The sequence below is a fragment of the Solanum tuberosum genome, unplaced genomic scaffold (genome assembly GCF_000226075.1).
Source record: "Solanum tuberosum cultivar DM 1-3 516 R44 unplaced genomic scaffold, SolTub_3.0 scf00480, whole genome shotgun sequence".
NCBI classification, from domain to species: domain Eukaryota; kingdom Viridiplantae; phylum Streptophyta; class Magnoliopsida; order Solanales; family Solanaceae; genus Solanum; species Solanum tuberosum.
The window spans coordinates 282,824-298,261 of NW_006239415.1; the positions used below are offsets into that span (position 1 = coordinate 282,824).

The 15,438-nt window shown below is 32.9% G+C and overlaps 3 protein-coding genes and 1 pseudogene across 3 annotated transcripts; 3 read left to right on the plus strand and 1 right to left on the minus strand.

Moving 5' to 3' along the window:
* Positions 1-325: 325 nt before the first annotated feature.
* LOC102598466 (DNA-directed RNA polymerase subunit 10-like protein) lies at positions 326-562 on the plus strand. Its single transcript, XM_006364376.1, has one exon. The coding sequence runs from the start codon at positions 326-328 to the stop codon at positions 560-562; it is 237 nt and encodes a 78-aa protein (XP_006364438.1).
* A 1,755-nt stretch (positions 563-2,317) lies between these two features.
* LOC102596303 (putative methyltransferase DDB_G0268948) lies at positions 2,318-4,160 on the plus strand. Its single transcript, XM_006364372.2, has 2 exons — positions 2,318-2,594; positions 3,403-4,160. Exons 1-2 carry the CDS (start codon positions 2,445-2,447, stop codon positions 4,045-4,047), a joined length of 795 nt encoding a protein of 264 aa, XP_006364434.1. The 5' UTR covers positions 2,318-2,444; the 3' UTR covers positions 4,048-4,160.
* A 1,234-nt stretch (positions 4,161-5,394) lies between these two features.
* On the plus strand, positions 5,395-6,685 carry LOC102598802 (putative methyltransferase DDB_G0268948; annotated as a pseudogene).
* Positions 6,686-6,841: 156 nt separating this feature from the next.
* LOC102596627 (DNA-directed RNA polymerase V subunit 5A) lies at positions 6,842-13,286 on the minus strand. Its single transcript, XM_006364373.2, has 4 exons — positions 12,934-13,286; positions 9,088-9,264; positions 8,309-8,422; positions 6,842-7,243 (listed from the first exon to the last, which is right to left on the minus strand). The coding sequence occupies exons 1-4, from the start codon at positions 13,198-13,200 to the stop codon at positions 7,118-7,120; spliced, it is 684 nt and encodes a 227-aa protein (XP_006364435.1). The 5' UTR covers positions 13,201-13,286; the 3' UTR covers positions 6,842-7,117.
* Between the last annotated feature and the right edge of the window lie 2,152 nt (positions 13,287-15,438).

Here is a 15,438-nt window from a genome sequence, read left to right on the forward strand (position 1 = left end):
ACTACATGAAAATATGTGAGAAGACACCTTATTTATATTTATAAAAAATATTTAAAAAATCAAATTATTCCAATATTAATTAAATAAATACCAAATAAGAAATCCTAACCAACTCATGATTTCTAGTCCAACTTTGAATTATTATATTTCAATTTGAGTTATGTACGTTTTCCTAATTCTTTTATGATTTGGTTAGTTTATTCCGGTAATCCTATATATACACAAAACTTGCCTCCAAATCCTATATATCCATCATATTATACTAATTATTTCATTCAAAAATCAAAACTGATATCATAATTGTTTGTTATATAGTATAAGGAATATGATAATCCCAGTTCGATGCTTTACTTGCGGGAAGGTGATCGGATACAAATGGGATGAATATCTTGAAATTCTCCAAGCTGGCTATGAAGAAAGCGAAGCACTCGATCGATTAGGTTTGATTCGATATTGTTGTCGAAGAATGTTGATGACACATGTCGATTTCATCGAGAAACTTCTCAACTATAACACATTAATCGAAGATGAGAACGACTCAATAAAATTGATAGCTAGCTAGGTTAAGATTTTAGACTAGAATACAGTTTTAGCCTAACAATATTTTGCATATTCAATTTAGAGAGTCTGATTTCAATACTATTTTTCTCAATAGAAAATTTTCAAAGCAACATTATAGCAAAAATGTTGCAATAAAATAGTTGGATATAAATCTGTAGACATTGAAATTTTGTGGGACTCTATAACGTGTGTTCAATTTTAACTAGGATTTTTGAAGGCTACTCAACCTTAAACCCTAGTTTATGCCTATATAAAGGGTACTATATTCCCTTGACATCTCGAAAATTCCATAAAGAGATCGAAATCTCAAATATTTCGCAAATTTCATGAAATATTTATGTCACTAACAACCCTCGAATTATGAATAAATCTTATGGGAGAAGAATCAAGGAATGATAGAATTGTACTCACAATCTTGATTTTATTATATTTTTTCATATTTTATTTGTGATTGTAATTTATTTTGTCACTTAAAAAATTATTGCAAACAAAAGCAAAGCAAATAAAATAAAGAAATTGATAAATACTTCATGCATGATGTACACAGATTCCTCCTTTTATGTCCCCAAGGCATTGATTTGTTTGTCTTCTTCGTTTGTTTTCTTTAAGAAAAAAAATTTGTCTCTATGAAGCGTTTCTCTTTCTTTATTATTTGTTTTTTTTTAATCGCTTTGGTATGAAGCGTTTCTCTTTCTTTATAGTCTTATTAGACATGAAATTCAATCTTTTTGGCATGAAGCGTTTGCTTTTAAAAAAGTATAATTTAATTCGAATACAATGATTTTTTCTTTTTCAATTTGATTTTTTCGATTTGGTTAGACCAACAATTAATAATACAATCAAAGTGATATTTGTAATCTGCAAAATAAAATAAAATGATATCACAATTAAAGACATAGATCCATAGAGCATAAGTCTTAGCGTAAAAATATAAGTCCATTTAAAAAAAAAAACATTTTTTGCTTTAAATCATATATTTTTAATTATTGAAGTAGAGATATGTCTCATATATAGTAATCATAATACTTTTTTTCTTCATTATTGATTATTAATACCTTTCTCAAATAAAAATCATAATATTTTCTTCTATATATTATAGGTTATTTATTAAAATTTATTTGTAAACTAATTGAAAATTTTACTTTAGCTTATTTTCTTAGTAATAAAATTATAAAATTGAATATACATGAGACTATGCCTCGTAGATCCATAAGACTTACATTCCGTATCTCGGGGCTTATAGGTCGCCCTATACTGCATAAAATGTCTCTTAAATATACTTTCTAATATAAATCACAAATAAAACTTTAAACACAATACTTAAAAGTATACTAATTATAAATGTCCAAACATAGAATATAAAATAAATCACAATGAAAGGCAATAACCTAAAAAACCAAAAATGGTTAACTTCAACTTAATTCTAAATCTAAATATTATATATATATATATATATATATATATATATATATATATATCATAATCAAACCAAACAAAGTAAATTATGAATCTAAAATCAAACCAAAAAACCAAAAACCCAATCCAAATTAATATTCGATTTAATCCAAATAGCACACACCTTTAAAAAATTCATTTTTTTTTGGTATAAGCATTTTTCCTTTAATATAATATGTTTATCAAATAAAAAATATAGTACTATTAACATAAAATATTTTTAGTTTTTAATAAATGAATCTGAATTAATCAAATCACACTAGAGAATATATGGGTGTTTTGGTCAAAGCCACCGATTAAAGGCAAAAAGCAACACGCAACACCAAGCAAAATGCTATTTTTCTTCTTCTTTCTACTTGATCTAAAGCATATATTAAAGGGATCAATGGTTTAAAATAAATGTTGTTCATCATTAACTAAAAAAAAGAATGGCAAATTTGTTCATTAAGCAAGCACAACAATACTCAAAGGGTAGGCCAAGTTACCCTCAAGAATTGTTCAATTTCATTGCTTCTAAAACACCTTCCCATGATCTTGTCTGGGATGTTGGTACTGGTAGTGGCCAGGCTGCTCAATCTGTAAGTCTTTATTTCTCCGCGCAATCAAATTTTTTTGTTAAGGGTATTTTTTTTAACTGCAAAAAGTAATATCTAACCTACCCTTATTCAAGGAGGGTTAAAATCGGAAAATTAAACTGTATAGATAGGTAAAAAGGAAAATTTGTATTAATTATGCTACATGTTTAATCTCTCATTAGTGAATATTTTGACTCTAGCTAAGCGTATATATATATATATATGCATAATGTAATTTTTAGGCGAAAGAGTGTTCAATTGACTGATCTTTCATGGGCTAGAATTATGAGTACTTTTTTATTTTTTTTATTTTAAAAAGAATGACTTAGTTTGATTTGATAAAGAGTTTAAAAAATTATATTAAATGTATCAAAATGTGTTTTAATCTTATGATCTTAAATATGTCACGGGAAAAACTGAAATTAAAATGATGTCAAAGAAGAAATTGATGTTCTTTTTGAATCAAACTAAAAAAAGAAAAATATGTCATTCTTTTTTAAACGGAGTGACTATAATATATAGTTGCATAGGAAACAGTAAAGTCCTCTGTTTCTTTAGATAGTGACATAATGTTTTTCCCTTTTTCCAAAATAGTCCATCTGGCAAAACAAGACACGATTTTCTTATTAGTCCGTTCTAAATAGAATGTCACCTTTCTATATTTAGAACTTCTGTTCATTTTAGGCCATCATTTCATTTACGTGTCAAACTCCGCTACATAAATTGAAGCAGAGGAAGTACTTAAGTAAGTATTCAATAACATTCATCACTTAGTTGTCCTAACTTGCTCCAAAAATATTGTTTTCCTCAGTTGGCTAAGCTTTACAAGTATGTGATAGCTACAGACACAAGTCCAAAGCAGCTTGAATTTGCAGCAAAGGTTCCGAATGTTCGATACATATGTACCTCTCCTAAGATGTCAAAATCCGAAATCGAAACCAAAATAGGAGCAGAGTCAAGTGTAGATTTGGTAACAATTGCTCAAGCAATGCATTGGTTTGATCTTCCAACTTTTTATGAACATGTTAAATGGTTACTCAAGAAACCAAATGGAGTAATAGCAGCATGGTGTTACACTACACCTGAAATAAACAGCTCAGTAGATGCAATATTTGATAAATTTTACACTAGTGATACTGGACCTTATTGGGAATCACCAAGAAAATTGGTTGATGAAAAGTATAAAACTATTGATTTTCCATTTGAGGCTGTAGATGGTTGTGATCACAATGGACCATTTGAGTTCAAGATTGAGAAAGTTATGGACTTGGATTCTTATTTTACATACTTGAAGTCATGGTCAGCTTATCAAACTGCAAAAGAAAAGGGTGTTGAGTTGTTAAGTGAAGATGTTATTGAAAAGTTCACAAGTGCTTGGAATGAAGATGGAAAGAGTGAGAAAAAAGTGACTCATCCAATTTACTTGAGGATTGGAAAAGTTGGAAATTTGGATTGAAAGTGTAATCAATACAATTAGTTATGTGCACTTGATCATCCATTTATTTTGTATTTTCTCTTGGTTGTTATGTATCTTTTAATAATAAAAGCATCTTAGTATAAATTAATACATCTACTTGCACAATGCATTTGCAAAAATAACTACTCTTCCCCTTGCATGCATCATTCAACAACATCAAATCTAATCCTAGAAAGTGGGGTCTGGAAAGAGTAGAGTGTATGTAGACCTTACTACAACATTTATGAGGTAGAGATGTTGTTTTCAAAAGACCCTTGGCTGAAGCAAATTAAAACAATAATTTAAAAAAATGGTAGTGGAGAGAAGCATGACAACTAGTAGCAAAGCAGTACGAAACATATATGAAGGAACCATAACAACAACAACAAAGGTGCGATTATCTAAACACATAATCAATAGGTGATATCAAATACCAAAAGTCAAAGACTACATAAATAGGCTAATACTACGATCACCACGATGATCTATACTACCACTAAGCCAAATATATGAGTAGGCTAGTAATAAGACATCTCTTAACTACCTACTAACCTTCTACCCTTATCCGCGACCTCCATATTCTCATAACTAAGGTCATATTCTTGGAAAGTTGTAGATGTGTCATATCATGTCTAATCACTTCTCTTCAATACTTCTTCCGCTTATCTCTACCTCTCCTCGATCCCACCATATTCAACCTCTCACACCTTCACACAACGGCATCCGCACATCTCCTCTTCACATGCTTAAATCATCTCAGTCTCCCTTCCCTCGTCTTGTCCACCACAAAGGTCACTCCTACTTTGTCTCGAATATCTTGATTCCTTTACCCTATCGCTCAAAGAATACCCATACATTCATCTCAACATCCTCAATTTTCGCCACTTGCATTTTATGAACCTAGAGTTCTTGACTGGTACCTTCTTGTTACACAAAATGCCGGATGCAAGCTTCCACTTGCATGCAAAATTATAGATCTTTAATTTGATTTCATTCTAGAATTTCTAAATGAACAAAGAAGAATAACATTTTTAATAGAAAAATCTCACTTTACAAGCAACAAATAAAGTTTCCAAATCTAGTTTTACTTCTCAATCAAAACCACCCAAACAAGTCCTAAGTGGTCAATATGACTTGCACAAAGTTTTCAAACATTAAAATTGAACAATTTAGTCCAAATTAAGTATTAAGTGGTTGGGTTGGTACAATAGTACTCCAGTCCACTAATCAAATGCAAAGAGCAGTACACAACAACATGGGAATTCTTTAATTTTTGTCCTTCCCAATGCTCAGCATATATAAAAGGGAACAATAATGTCAAATCTTCATCATATCAGAGAATTAAAAAAAAGAGAGACTAAAAAAGAATGGCAGAATTGTACATTAAGCAAGCACTAATGTACTCAAAGGTTAGGCCAAGTTACCCTGAAGAATTGTTCAATTTCATAACTCCATAGACACCTTGTCATGATCTTGTTTGGGATGTTGGCACTGGTAGTGGCTAGGGTGCTAAATCTGTAAGTCTCTCTTTCTCCTCTCATATGGCTCAATCTCATTGACTTCTTCGTGTGTTATTGTGGCACAATTAAAACTTTTTGTCATTTGCTTATCTGAGTTATTACTATATATGTTTTATTGGAAAATGGTCAAACATCGCAATGTATACTGCTTTTCGTCCAGTTTTTGTGACAGTATTTTCTTATTAGTTTTTAAGAGATAGAACGTCACCTTTCTATATTTGGATATATTTTATTTTTTTAGCGTCATCGTTCATGGCATTATAACCACATATATGTCGCGATAAGTTTAACACCACAAGTACCAAAAGTCTTTTTTCTTTCTTTATTAAAGTGTGTGACAACAAAGTCAGGTACATAATTGAAATAGTGGGAGTACTTAACAAAAAAATAATATGCATCCTTTTCTCTACCAAACTACTTTTTTTCTTGTCCTAAATGCTCTCAAATTGTTATTTTCCTCAGTTAGCTAAGTACTACAAGAATGTTATAGCCACAGACACAAGTCCAAAGCAGCTTGAATTTGCAGCTAAGGTTCCGAATGTTCGATATATACATACCTCTGCCAGAATGTCAATGTCCGAAATCGAAAGCAAAATAGGAGCAGAGTCAAGTGTAGATTTGGTCACAAGTGCACAAGCAATGCATTGGCTTGATCTCCCAACTTTCTATCCACAAGTAAAATGGCTACTCAAGAAACCAAATGGAGTAATAGCAGCATGGTGTTACACTATGCCACAAGTTAACAACTCAGTGGATACAATTTTTGAGAAATTTGACATAGTTACTGGACCTTATTGGGAATCTCCAAGAAAAGTGGTGGATGAAAAGTACAAAACTATTGATTTTCCATTTGAGGCTGTAGATGGTTGTGATCATAATGGACCATCTGAGTTCAAGATTGAGAAAGTTATGGACTTGGATTCTTATTTTACATACTTAAAGTCATGGTCAGCTTATCAAACTGCAAAAGAGAAGGGTGTTGAGTTGTTAAGTGAAGATGTTGTTGACAAATTCACAAGTGCTTGTAATGAAGATGGAAAGAGAGAAAAAAGTGACTTATCCAATTTACTTGAGGATTGGCAAAGTTGGAAATTTGTATTGATAATAAAATGAAATCAAGCACTAATAGTTGTATGGTCAGATGTTGAATTACCTTAATCAATTACTTTGTGTATTTATTTCTTTATATCTTCGAATCTTCTTAATGAAAAAAAAAATCTGGCTCCTCAACTTGTTTGTTCAAACTTTTCTTTTATTAATTAAAATTAAAATTAAATTAAAAATTATCGATTCTTAAAAATTTAATAGTAAGTAAAGACAATCTTGGCAGCAACAATATACTAAAATACTACCTACAAGCTCTTCATTTGAACTAAGGTTGAGAAGGGAGGAACCCCAGGGGTTGAGGAAGAGGGAGTTGAGGAAAAAAGTTTAAATAGCATGTTGTTAACAGAACAAGATATGGTAAGTTAGCTAGGCTGCTTGCTGCAGACTCATTCAATCGTACGACAGAACAACACTTCTACATAGGATAGATTTACATAGTTGCATCACCAGACACAGCGATAAGTAACATGTGTCTCGATGATTTCACTGCTGTATGTGACCTTCACCACCTGTCCCTTCTCAAGTCCATAGTACCGAGCAATTGCATCCTTCTGGGACATCCGCGGCAGCTGGAAAACATCAATACAATAACAATACTCAGACAAAACGAAACTGCATTGATAATGTTTGAAGAAAGAGTGGTAGATTGAAGTGCATATATAGCCTTATGAACTATGGATTTCTGCTGGAGAGAATGATCAGCAACAATACCATTGGTCAGCATAAGATGAACGCGGAAACCTGTCTCTACAAGTAAGGTCCTAGATATTGATTCTCATAAGTAGTGTGAGAGAGACAGGGCAAGTAATGCTTCCCATTCATTAAATAAAAAAAGGCAGCAATCTATAAGTACCTAAACTAAAAGTTTTAGAACAGCATTTAAGTCATTTCACCCTCACAGTAAAGGGATAACGACGAACATAAAGCAATTTTTTTTAAAGTAATGCAGAGAAGTCACCAACACTGGTCTGCTACATTAAATTACCAATCTTTTCCCGAAAAGACAAGTACTAGAAGGCTCCTGTTATTCACCTCCTTAAAGACAACACTATATGCAAAAGAGTTCTAGATCTTAGCTCAAAATGCCATAGTATCTGGGATCCTGCCTAACTGTGAAAACCACTCAATGTCTCAACCATCCCGCTGGGGACAAAAGGGACCGACTTTTATCAACTGGGAAGCCTAGATGGAAACAGCTACTCTGACCTTAGTTGCGCGGACTCTTCACTTTTGATGCCGCACCCGTGTCGGACTCTCCAAAAATGCACTACTTTTGGCGAATCCGACACGCACCCGTTGAAATTTTTGAAGAGTCCGAGCAACATAGACTCTGACCACATCAAGGTCAAGGAGATACACTCTTACCAGATTATGGACTGTAAAATGTATGAGAAAATGATATTTGCCTTTTGGGAATTTAACAGCAAGTCCATTTTTGAGTGAAGCTCTCAGAAAAAAAAGAAGATATCTTTTTACTGGCTAAACTCAAGTGAGGAAGCTAGGAATCAAGCTTTAGTAGAAAGTTGTGGTTAAAAAGATACACTAAGGAGATACAATATACAATTGACAATTGTACTGATATACAGGCATGTTTCTGAAAATTCAAAGGCTGTCAAAGGCAGTCAAAGGCAAACCTGCTTCTCTTCCAAGTTGTACTTCTTCAACAGCTTCTCCTTCTCAGTGTCGGTCAACAACTCATGCCTTGGCTTTAAAACATGTTTTGTGATGTTGACAAGTAAATCTGTGATCTGAAAGAGGAATAGGGGCCAGACACTTAGTATATTTCTGAGACGTAACGGTTATTGCTTGCATAAAATTCACTTATATTCCTGAAGTAAAGCATTTTTAGGCATTTCCTACTATTAATAAGCGAAGGAAAATAAACTTTGACCAAATACAACAGAACCTTCATCAGATGGAAAAATGGAGACTGGGAATTGTCTTGGCAAAAATAAATAACAGGAGCAAATAACCAAGTAAATGTAGTTCCTTCTAAGCCAGACAAAGAAGAAATTTTCAATTTTTTCCTTACTTCACAGGTGACATTAGAAACATTTGGAAGTCCACAGAACATCGGAAATGCTCTATGTTTCATTTTCGTTAGTTTTAAGAATCCAACATTCTTCATCAAGAAGAACAACTTTTAAATAATCCAAGCAACTAAAAGAGACTTCAAATGGTGAAAGCCATTTTGAACATACACCTATCAGGATTTTCTTTCTACATTCTAAGGTAAATGCCAATGATAACAAATCATTATTCATTCTGAGATCTAGCCTCACTTGGCAGGCATATTTAAAGCAAATGCAGAACACGGATCTTACTAATAACCTAATAAGTAATTAAGTACCCTGTTTTATTCCCTGTACTTGAACTGTTCACCAAAAACATCAACAAGAAACACATAATTTACCTGGAAAATTTCAACTTTAAATGAGAAAAGCTCCACAGCTTTCATAGCTGGATTAGTCATTTGATTTTGAATGACCAATATCAGCCGACTCAAAGATTCCTTGTTCATTATTTGAGTTAAAATGCTGCGGATGACATTCACTTTCACGGCATTTGGCCCACAGAAGATGACCAAAACCTGCGACCAGTTCAAATATATAAGACGTTAATAAATCTATGAGGCACATGCATGTCCTTCATCAGAGACCATCTTCCAAAATGCTTAGGCATCTACCCAGTTAAGGCAACGACTTTTTTGGCTTCTTAAATTTTGATGATTTGAGTTTCCATATGTTTTATTGAACCCAGACAAGCCTCTAAATTTCCATAAGAAGACTTATGGATACGTAGAACGCATTCTCTTTACATAAGATCTAATAGACATAACAGAATTGATGCGCTTCCAGCACTGATCAACAATAAATTTGAAGATACATGAACCCAAAAGGAGAAATTTGGATATGGAGGTCAGAAATGAGCTGTGCAAAGTACAAACAACCTCTCAAAAGACTATGCAAAAATCTCAATACCATACATTTTAGTTTTTCTTTTCCATAATGCAAAAAAGTAAAGCATAATTCTACATCTCGGTTTTCCCTACATCAAAGTTCATACCCCACTACAAGAATTGGCTTAACCATCTTGTAGTGCAATCACCTTTATCAGACACAGTACCCTCACTAGTATCCTAGAATTTCAAACATTATGCTATCTAGAGTTCATCCATAAGTTTCTAAATGAAAATATTAGTCATAAAAAGCTGTCAATCAAGCTTTATTTTAGGAAGTGCTTCTAATTATAACCGAAGTATTGTTTCTCACATATAAAGTGACACAGTGAAAGATTTGTCAAAAAAAGTGACACAGTGAAAGTAACTTGAAAGCGTTATACTTAAGGCATCGAAAAGAGAAGTAGTAGGCATCAATACTACTAGCTAGGCAGACTCAACGCACCGACAGAACATGTTAATCATCTACAGAAGTTGCAAGTTTCATCTTCACATTCCACCCTTTTCTATCCAAGATTTGAACATATTTTTAGAAGAAAAACACATAGATAGCCCCTTAAAGTTGCCACCAATTTTCATCTAGGCACTTTAACCGAGATCCTCACCGACTTAACACTAGCACTTCAGCTAATGTGTGCAAAATTAAACACTCAAGTGACAATCAGCAAAAGACACAAATTGTGTCAGATTCACTCACGTGTGACATGGATAATGAACGAATGGAAGGACGACACGTGGCCTCTGCCCTAATTTAAAAAAATAGAAAATTTATTTTCAGAAACTGTCCCCCCACCACCTCAACTGTCCTCAAGCTAGTTCATCTTCTTCAACGGTTCAACCCCACCCCTCCCCATTTGTCTTCTTTCCTAGTTCCATTCATCTACTTTCTTCAACCAAAAAAGAAAAGATAACATCCGCACTTACTAAGCTAAGGTTCCTTCTACATAAATAAATAATACAGAGAAGAACACAGCAAAATAAGAGTTGAAGCGTATAAAAAAGACAACCACCGAACAACATCAGAGTTGTTTATGCAGTTTTAGTGATTTGGATTAAATTTATAGTCAACCAGCATTCGGTTTACTTTTCATCACTGCAAGAGAAAACAAGAGCACCATTCAGATCTCTTTCCTTCTCTCTCTCACGTCTCTACCATTGCAACAACATACCTAGTGTGATCCCATAAGTGGGCTTCACGTCTCTACCATTAAAGTAAACAAATTGATATCTCCAATCCATCTTCACAGCGAACAAGCATAGTGTTCATTTGTGAAAGCAAAGTTCGATTTAAAGCCCATGTGAAGAGGTAACTGATGATGAGCTTTATGGATTTATTGGTTAAAGAGGATTGGAGACCGAGCGCGGGAAAGAGGCGGAAGATGAAGGTGAAAAAGCTGGGGGATAATTCAATTGAGAATGGGAGATACGAAGGAGAAGGGTTTTCTTTTACGATTAAAGGATTCCATGTTAGCCTTCTCAAAAAAAGGCTTCAATGTTAGCATAAGAAAAACACCCACACACTTCTTCCCAGTGAAACTCACACTATTTGTCACTTCGGAGCTATGTTTTTAATAGGTACATATTGATTGAATTTGGAGTGCTTAATAGGTAAAGGGCATAGTTAAAGTATCTAAATGAAAATTGTCGTCAACCTTTTTTCTTTTGATGAAGTGATTTCATTTTTAAGAAAAGCATCAAGAAGATGCATTGGTTACAAGATGTGTCATTGAAGCTTACAAAAAAAAAAAAAAAAAACTGGCTTCTATAGGAAAACTGACTAAGCCAGAGCTACTAAAGTCCAGCAGTTAATCTGAACTATTCACTGAGGACAACCTAGAACAGAAAAATAAACTAGCAATACATTTAGCCTTTAAAGAATCTATGGGAGTTGAGACCCCATCAAAACATCTCATGTTCCTTTGTAACCAAATATTCCAAAAAATGCAAACAGGAATCATTGGCCAGATATTCGTGATGGATTTCTCAACTATCCACAAACAACAAGACCTGTATGCTTCCCTTACTGATTTAGGAGTGACCCATTTGAGGCCAGAAATGCACATAAACATGCTCCAAAAATCAAAGGCAACTTCACAATGTAGAAAAAGATGGGCAGGAATTTCAGCTTCTCTTTTTACACATATAACATCTGTTGGATAGCTGAATTTTCCTTTTCATCAAATTATTCTGAGTAAGGCATGTCTCCTTCAGAACTGTCCAGGTGAAATAAATGACCTTGGGTGGAAGTTTAGTTCTCCATATAAGCTTCTAAGGACAATTATCTACCATTTGATTCTGAGCACAGAGAGATAAGTATCCTATCTTGACTGATTATTGGCCATCTGTTTTTTCCCCCATCTGATAGTGTCTACTTCCTGCTCATGGATTGTGTAGCTCCCCAGTCTGGCCAGCAAGTTAAGAAGATTATCTGTTTCCCTATCCTGCATATGCCTTCTGAAAATTTCCCAATCCAGCTCATGCATATGCCTTTTTTACAATACTGTAAGGGGCCGTCTATATATTTGGCCTTTTAGAATAGATGTAATCTCAAGATATACACCAGTAGATCAGTCATTTCATGAAACAGCTCAAACCACGTAGTACGATGAACATTTTTCCATTAAAAACTCTTGAATTGTTTTGAATCCAGCTCTAATCTCAATTTCACTTCCACACTAAAGGGCTAGACATCCAATTAAATACTCCCTCCGGCTGAAAAGAGAATGACTGGGTCCCTGACTTCAGGTATCTAATACTCGGGGTGTGGATTCGAACATCGATTCCTCAATATTTTCGAAAACAAATTGACATATTCAGAAACTATAGATAAAGTAACATGAATCAAAATCTCTCTCAATGGAATGTTAATAAAATCATTCTTAAAAAGAATGTTAAGAAAATATTTGATCCCCATATATAGGAACAATGTCACAAAACTGGGAGAAGAAGTACAAGTTAAAAGCAGCTTCTCCCAATATCATCTATTATCATCCATATAACCAAGAACAGAAAAGGACATTTCCCCAACATAACCACCCAATCACAAATGCAGCTTGCTTTCAAGATTTTATTACTTTGTGGTTACCCGGGCCAGCTTTCATAATCCTCGGTGTATTATACACCGGGCACCATCTCCCTCCCACAAGCACAGGTGCCAAGTAGCTTTGGCAACCGAGACTTACGCAGATAGGAGAAACTTGCTTTGAAGTAATCAACCAAACATAACAACCTTAATCATTCCCCAAAAAAATTTCAAATTTAGACAAAAATTAACTCTGATTTCAAAAAGGGGTAACTGACCTTATTGGTTAGGTCATTCCTGTGCATTGCGGAAACTCTTAGGCGCTCAACATCAGGTGTTTGACCATATTTTTCTCTGAATTCTTGAAGTGTAGTGTCGATTTCTGAATTGGGTATTGCAAAACCACGATCTTTAAGCATTTCGAGTATGGTTCTGCGAGCAAGAAAGTATCTGTGACTTTCAACTGTACCATCATCAACGAAGCTAGCTAAACAAGTGCCCAAATTGTCCCCATCAACATCCATCGCTAACCCATTAAGATCCATCTTGCTCTGATCTTCTCTTCTTCTTTGATTTTTCAGCTATGTTCGTTCGAGGGGTTTTGGGGGTTTTGCCTTGAGAGTGAAGACTGTTAAAATTACCAAAAGAAATAGTATATCTTTTAAAATGAATAATTACTTTTTGGTGACAAGGAAAATCACACTCGTTATTCTTTAGGTGCACACAAGGTAAAACCCGCTTTTATAAATAGCTCGCAAATTATATAGGAAAGGTAACATATTTTTAAAAATGAATAATTGGGCACTATGGCGCCGTTGGGTCATGTGATATGAAGTCATAATTTGAAATCATGAGATAAAGTTAAAGTTTTGTTTGGAAATAAATTTGAACTTTTTATGTTATATTTTTTCTCATAAACATAAAAATCTTATAAGTTATAAAACTATTAAAATTGTCTCAATTATTTATACAATCTTACCAAATAAGCACAAGTTAATAAAATCGCATAATATACTATCACAACGATATTTTAAAAAAATATAATATTTATTGATGAAGCTTTAATTCAATAAAAATAATAATTAAGCATAAGTTATGGTGTACTAGTCTTTAATATAATCCTCTTACATAGTACGGACAATCTTCTAACGTTGAAATTGCATTTCTCGTTCATATGTCTGAAAAGACGAACCAACATTGTTACTTTGAACCATTTGTTGATCAATTTGGTTGGTAAATATATTTGATAAAAAATAATGAATTTGGTGAATATAAATGGTAAAGTAGAAATTGATTTGAAGTAATAATAAACTAGTGAATATGGCGGCACTTCGCACGGTCATAAAATTTTCTTACTTTTTTTAATAAAATAATCGTCTTCTATTATTTCAATCATCAATATTCAAAAGATCAATTTTTATAAATAAAAATAAATAAATTAAAAAATTATTTGAGAAGATGGTCTAAGCACACAAGTTTATCGACTCTTTAATCTTAAGAACGTTGATTTTAAGAATGATTTGTTGTTGTTCACCAACCTCTATACCTGTCGAACATGAGAGTAAATTTCATATCAAAGGTATTTTGCAAAAATTAAAGCTTCAAAAACTAAAACAAAAGATCAAATCAAAACATAATTTCAAAAGTAAAAAAATAAAATTACCTCAACTAGTGAAAGCTTATGAAAAAAAAGTGTCAAAATCACGTTATATTAAAGAAAAAAAACTTCTACAATAATCAAATCATAACAAAAATTAAACGAAAATTTTTGCATGTTGTTTTTATCGCCTTAAATGTGTATTTCATTTTTCAAGTATGATGTTACAACATCATTCTCGCAAGTAATAACATTTGATAAAGAAGAGACATTGAGTTTGATAGGAAAAAATGTTGAAGACCAAAGAAAGGATGATCAATTAAAAAAAGAAGAAGAATCATCAAATCGGACAGAAATTTATGAAGAAGATCGGAGTCTAAAAATTGTGGAGAAAGGAAGGAAAGGTAGAAGTAATTTTCATTGTGGTATAAATGTTTTTGATTGAAAAGTGAACTTCAATAATGGTCAATCTAATAAGTCCATGATTATTGAGCTGACTAAAAAAGATAATTTGGTTGAAACTGATGTTTCTTCGATAGAAGCTAGTAATTCAAGTCATGAGACATGTAATAGACATGATTGACCTATACAAAGTGAAGCTATTGAAAAAGAATAAAAATATTCACTATTGTCTCACAAGAAAAATTAGTTGAAACTTTTGAAGATGAAGTTGGTAATAAAAGAAGCAAAAATGTTCACCAAGAGCAAGTTTTTAATGATTTACCAAAAATTGAAACAAAAACAATTGAAGTTCTAGATTTGCAATTGAAGTGCATGACTATGAATAGTAATGATACAATCAACTCTGAAACATTATTCAAATTATAGGTTTTGAAGAGCATGAGAAATTATTTATTGAAGATCCTACTTTACCACATGCACAATCAACTGAAGTCGAATGGACATACAAGACCAACTACAAATCAATTGGAGAAGCTGACGATTTTAAGGCAAGAATAGTTATTCAAGAATGAAAGAAAAGAAAAAAATGATAATATTTTTAAAATATTAAATATGAAGAAAGTCAAATTGACTTTGAATTCTGTTAAAGAGAGATTGAAGTTGACCAAAGATTGCACGCACAATTTTGTTGATGCTACATATTTCAGAAAGTTGAAGAAGATATTAGGCAATGGTCACATTTGAAGATCTTGATTTAAGAGAGGCTATGTAGGAAATAAATCAA

Bases quoted from the DNA above. Each gene is read 5' to 3' on its own strand.
- LOC102596627 (XM_006364373.2), bottom strand. From the start codon at position 13,200: ATGGATCTTAATGGGTTAGCGATGGATGTTGATGGGGACAATTTGGGC. The intron at 8,423-9,087 runs GTAAATTATGTG...TTCCTCTTTCAG, and splicing joins TTAAAGTTGAAATTTTCCAG to ATCACAGATTTACTTGTCAA. The intron at 7,244-8,308 runs GTTTGCCTTTGA...GATGTTTTCCAG, and splicing joins ACAACTTGGAAGAGAAGCAG to CTGCCGCGGATGTCCCAGAA.
- LOC102596303 (XM_006364372.2), top strand. From the start codon at position 2,445: ATGGCAAATTTGTTCATTAAGCAAGCACAACAATACTCAAAGGGTAGG. The intron at 2,595-3,402 runs GTAAGTCTTTAT...TGTTTTCCTCAG, and splicing joins GTGGCCAGGCTGCTCAATCT to TTGGCTAAGCTTTACAAGTA.
- LOC102598466 (XM_006364376.1), top strand. From the start codon at position 326: ATGATAATCCCAGTTCGATGCTTTACTTGCGGGAAGGTGATCGGATAC.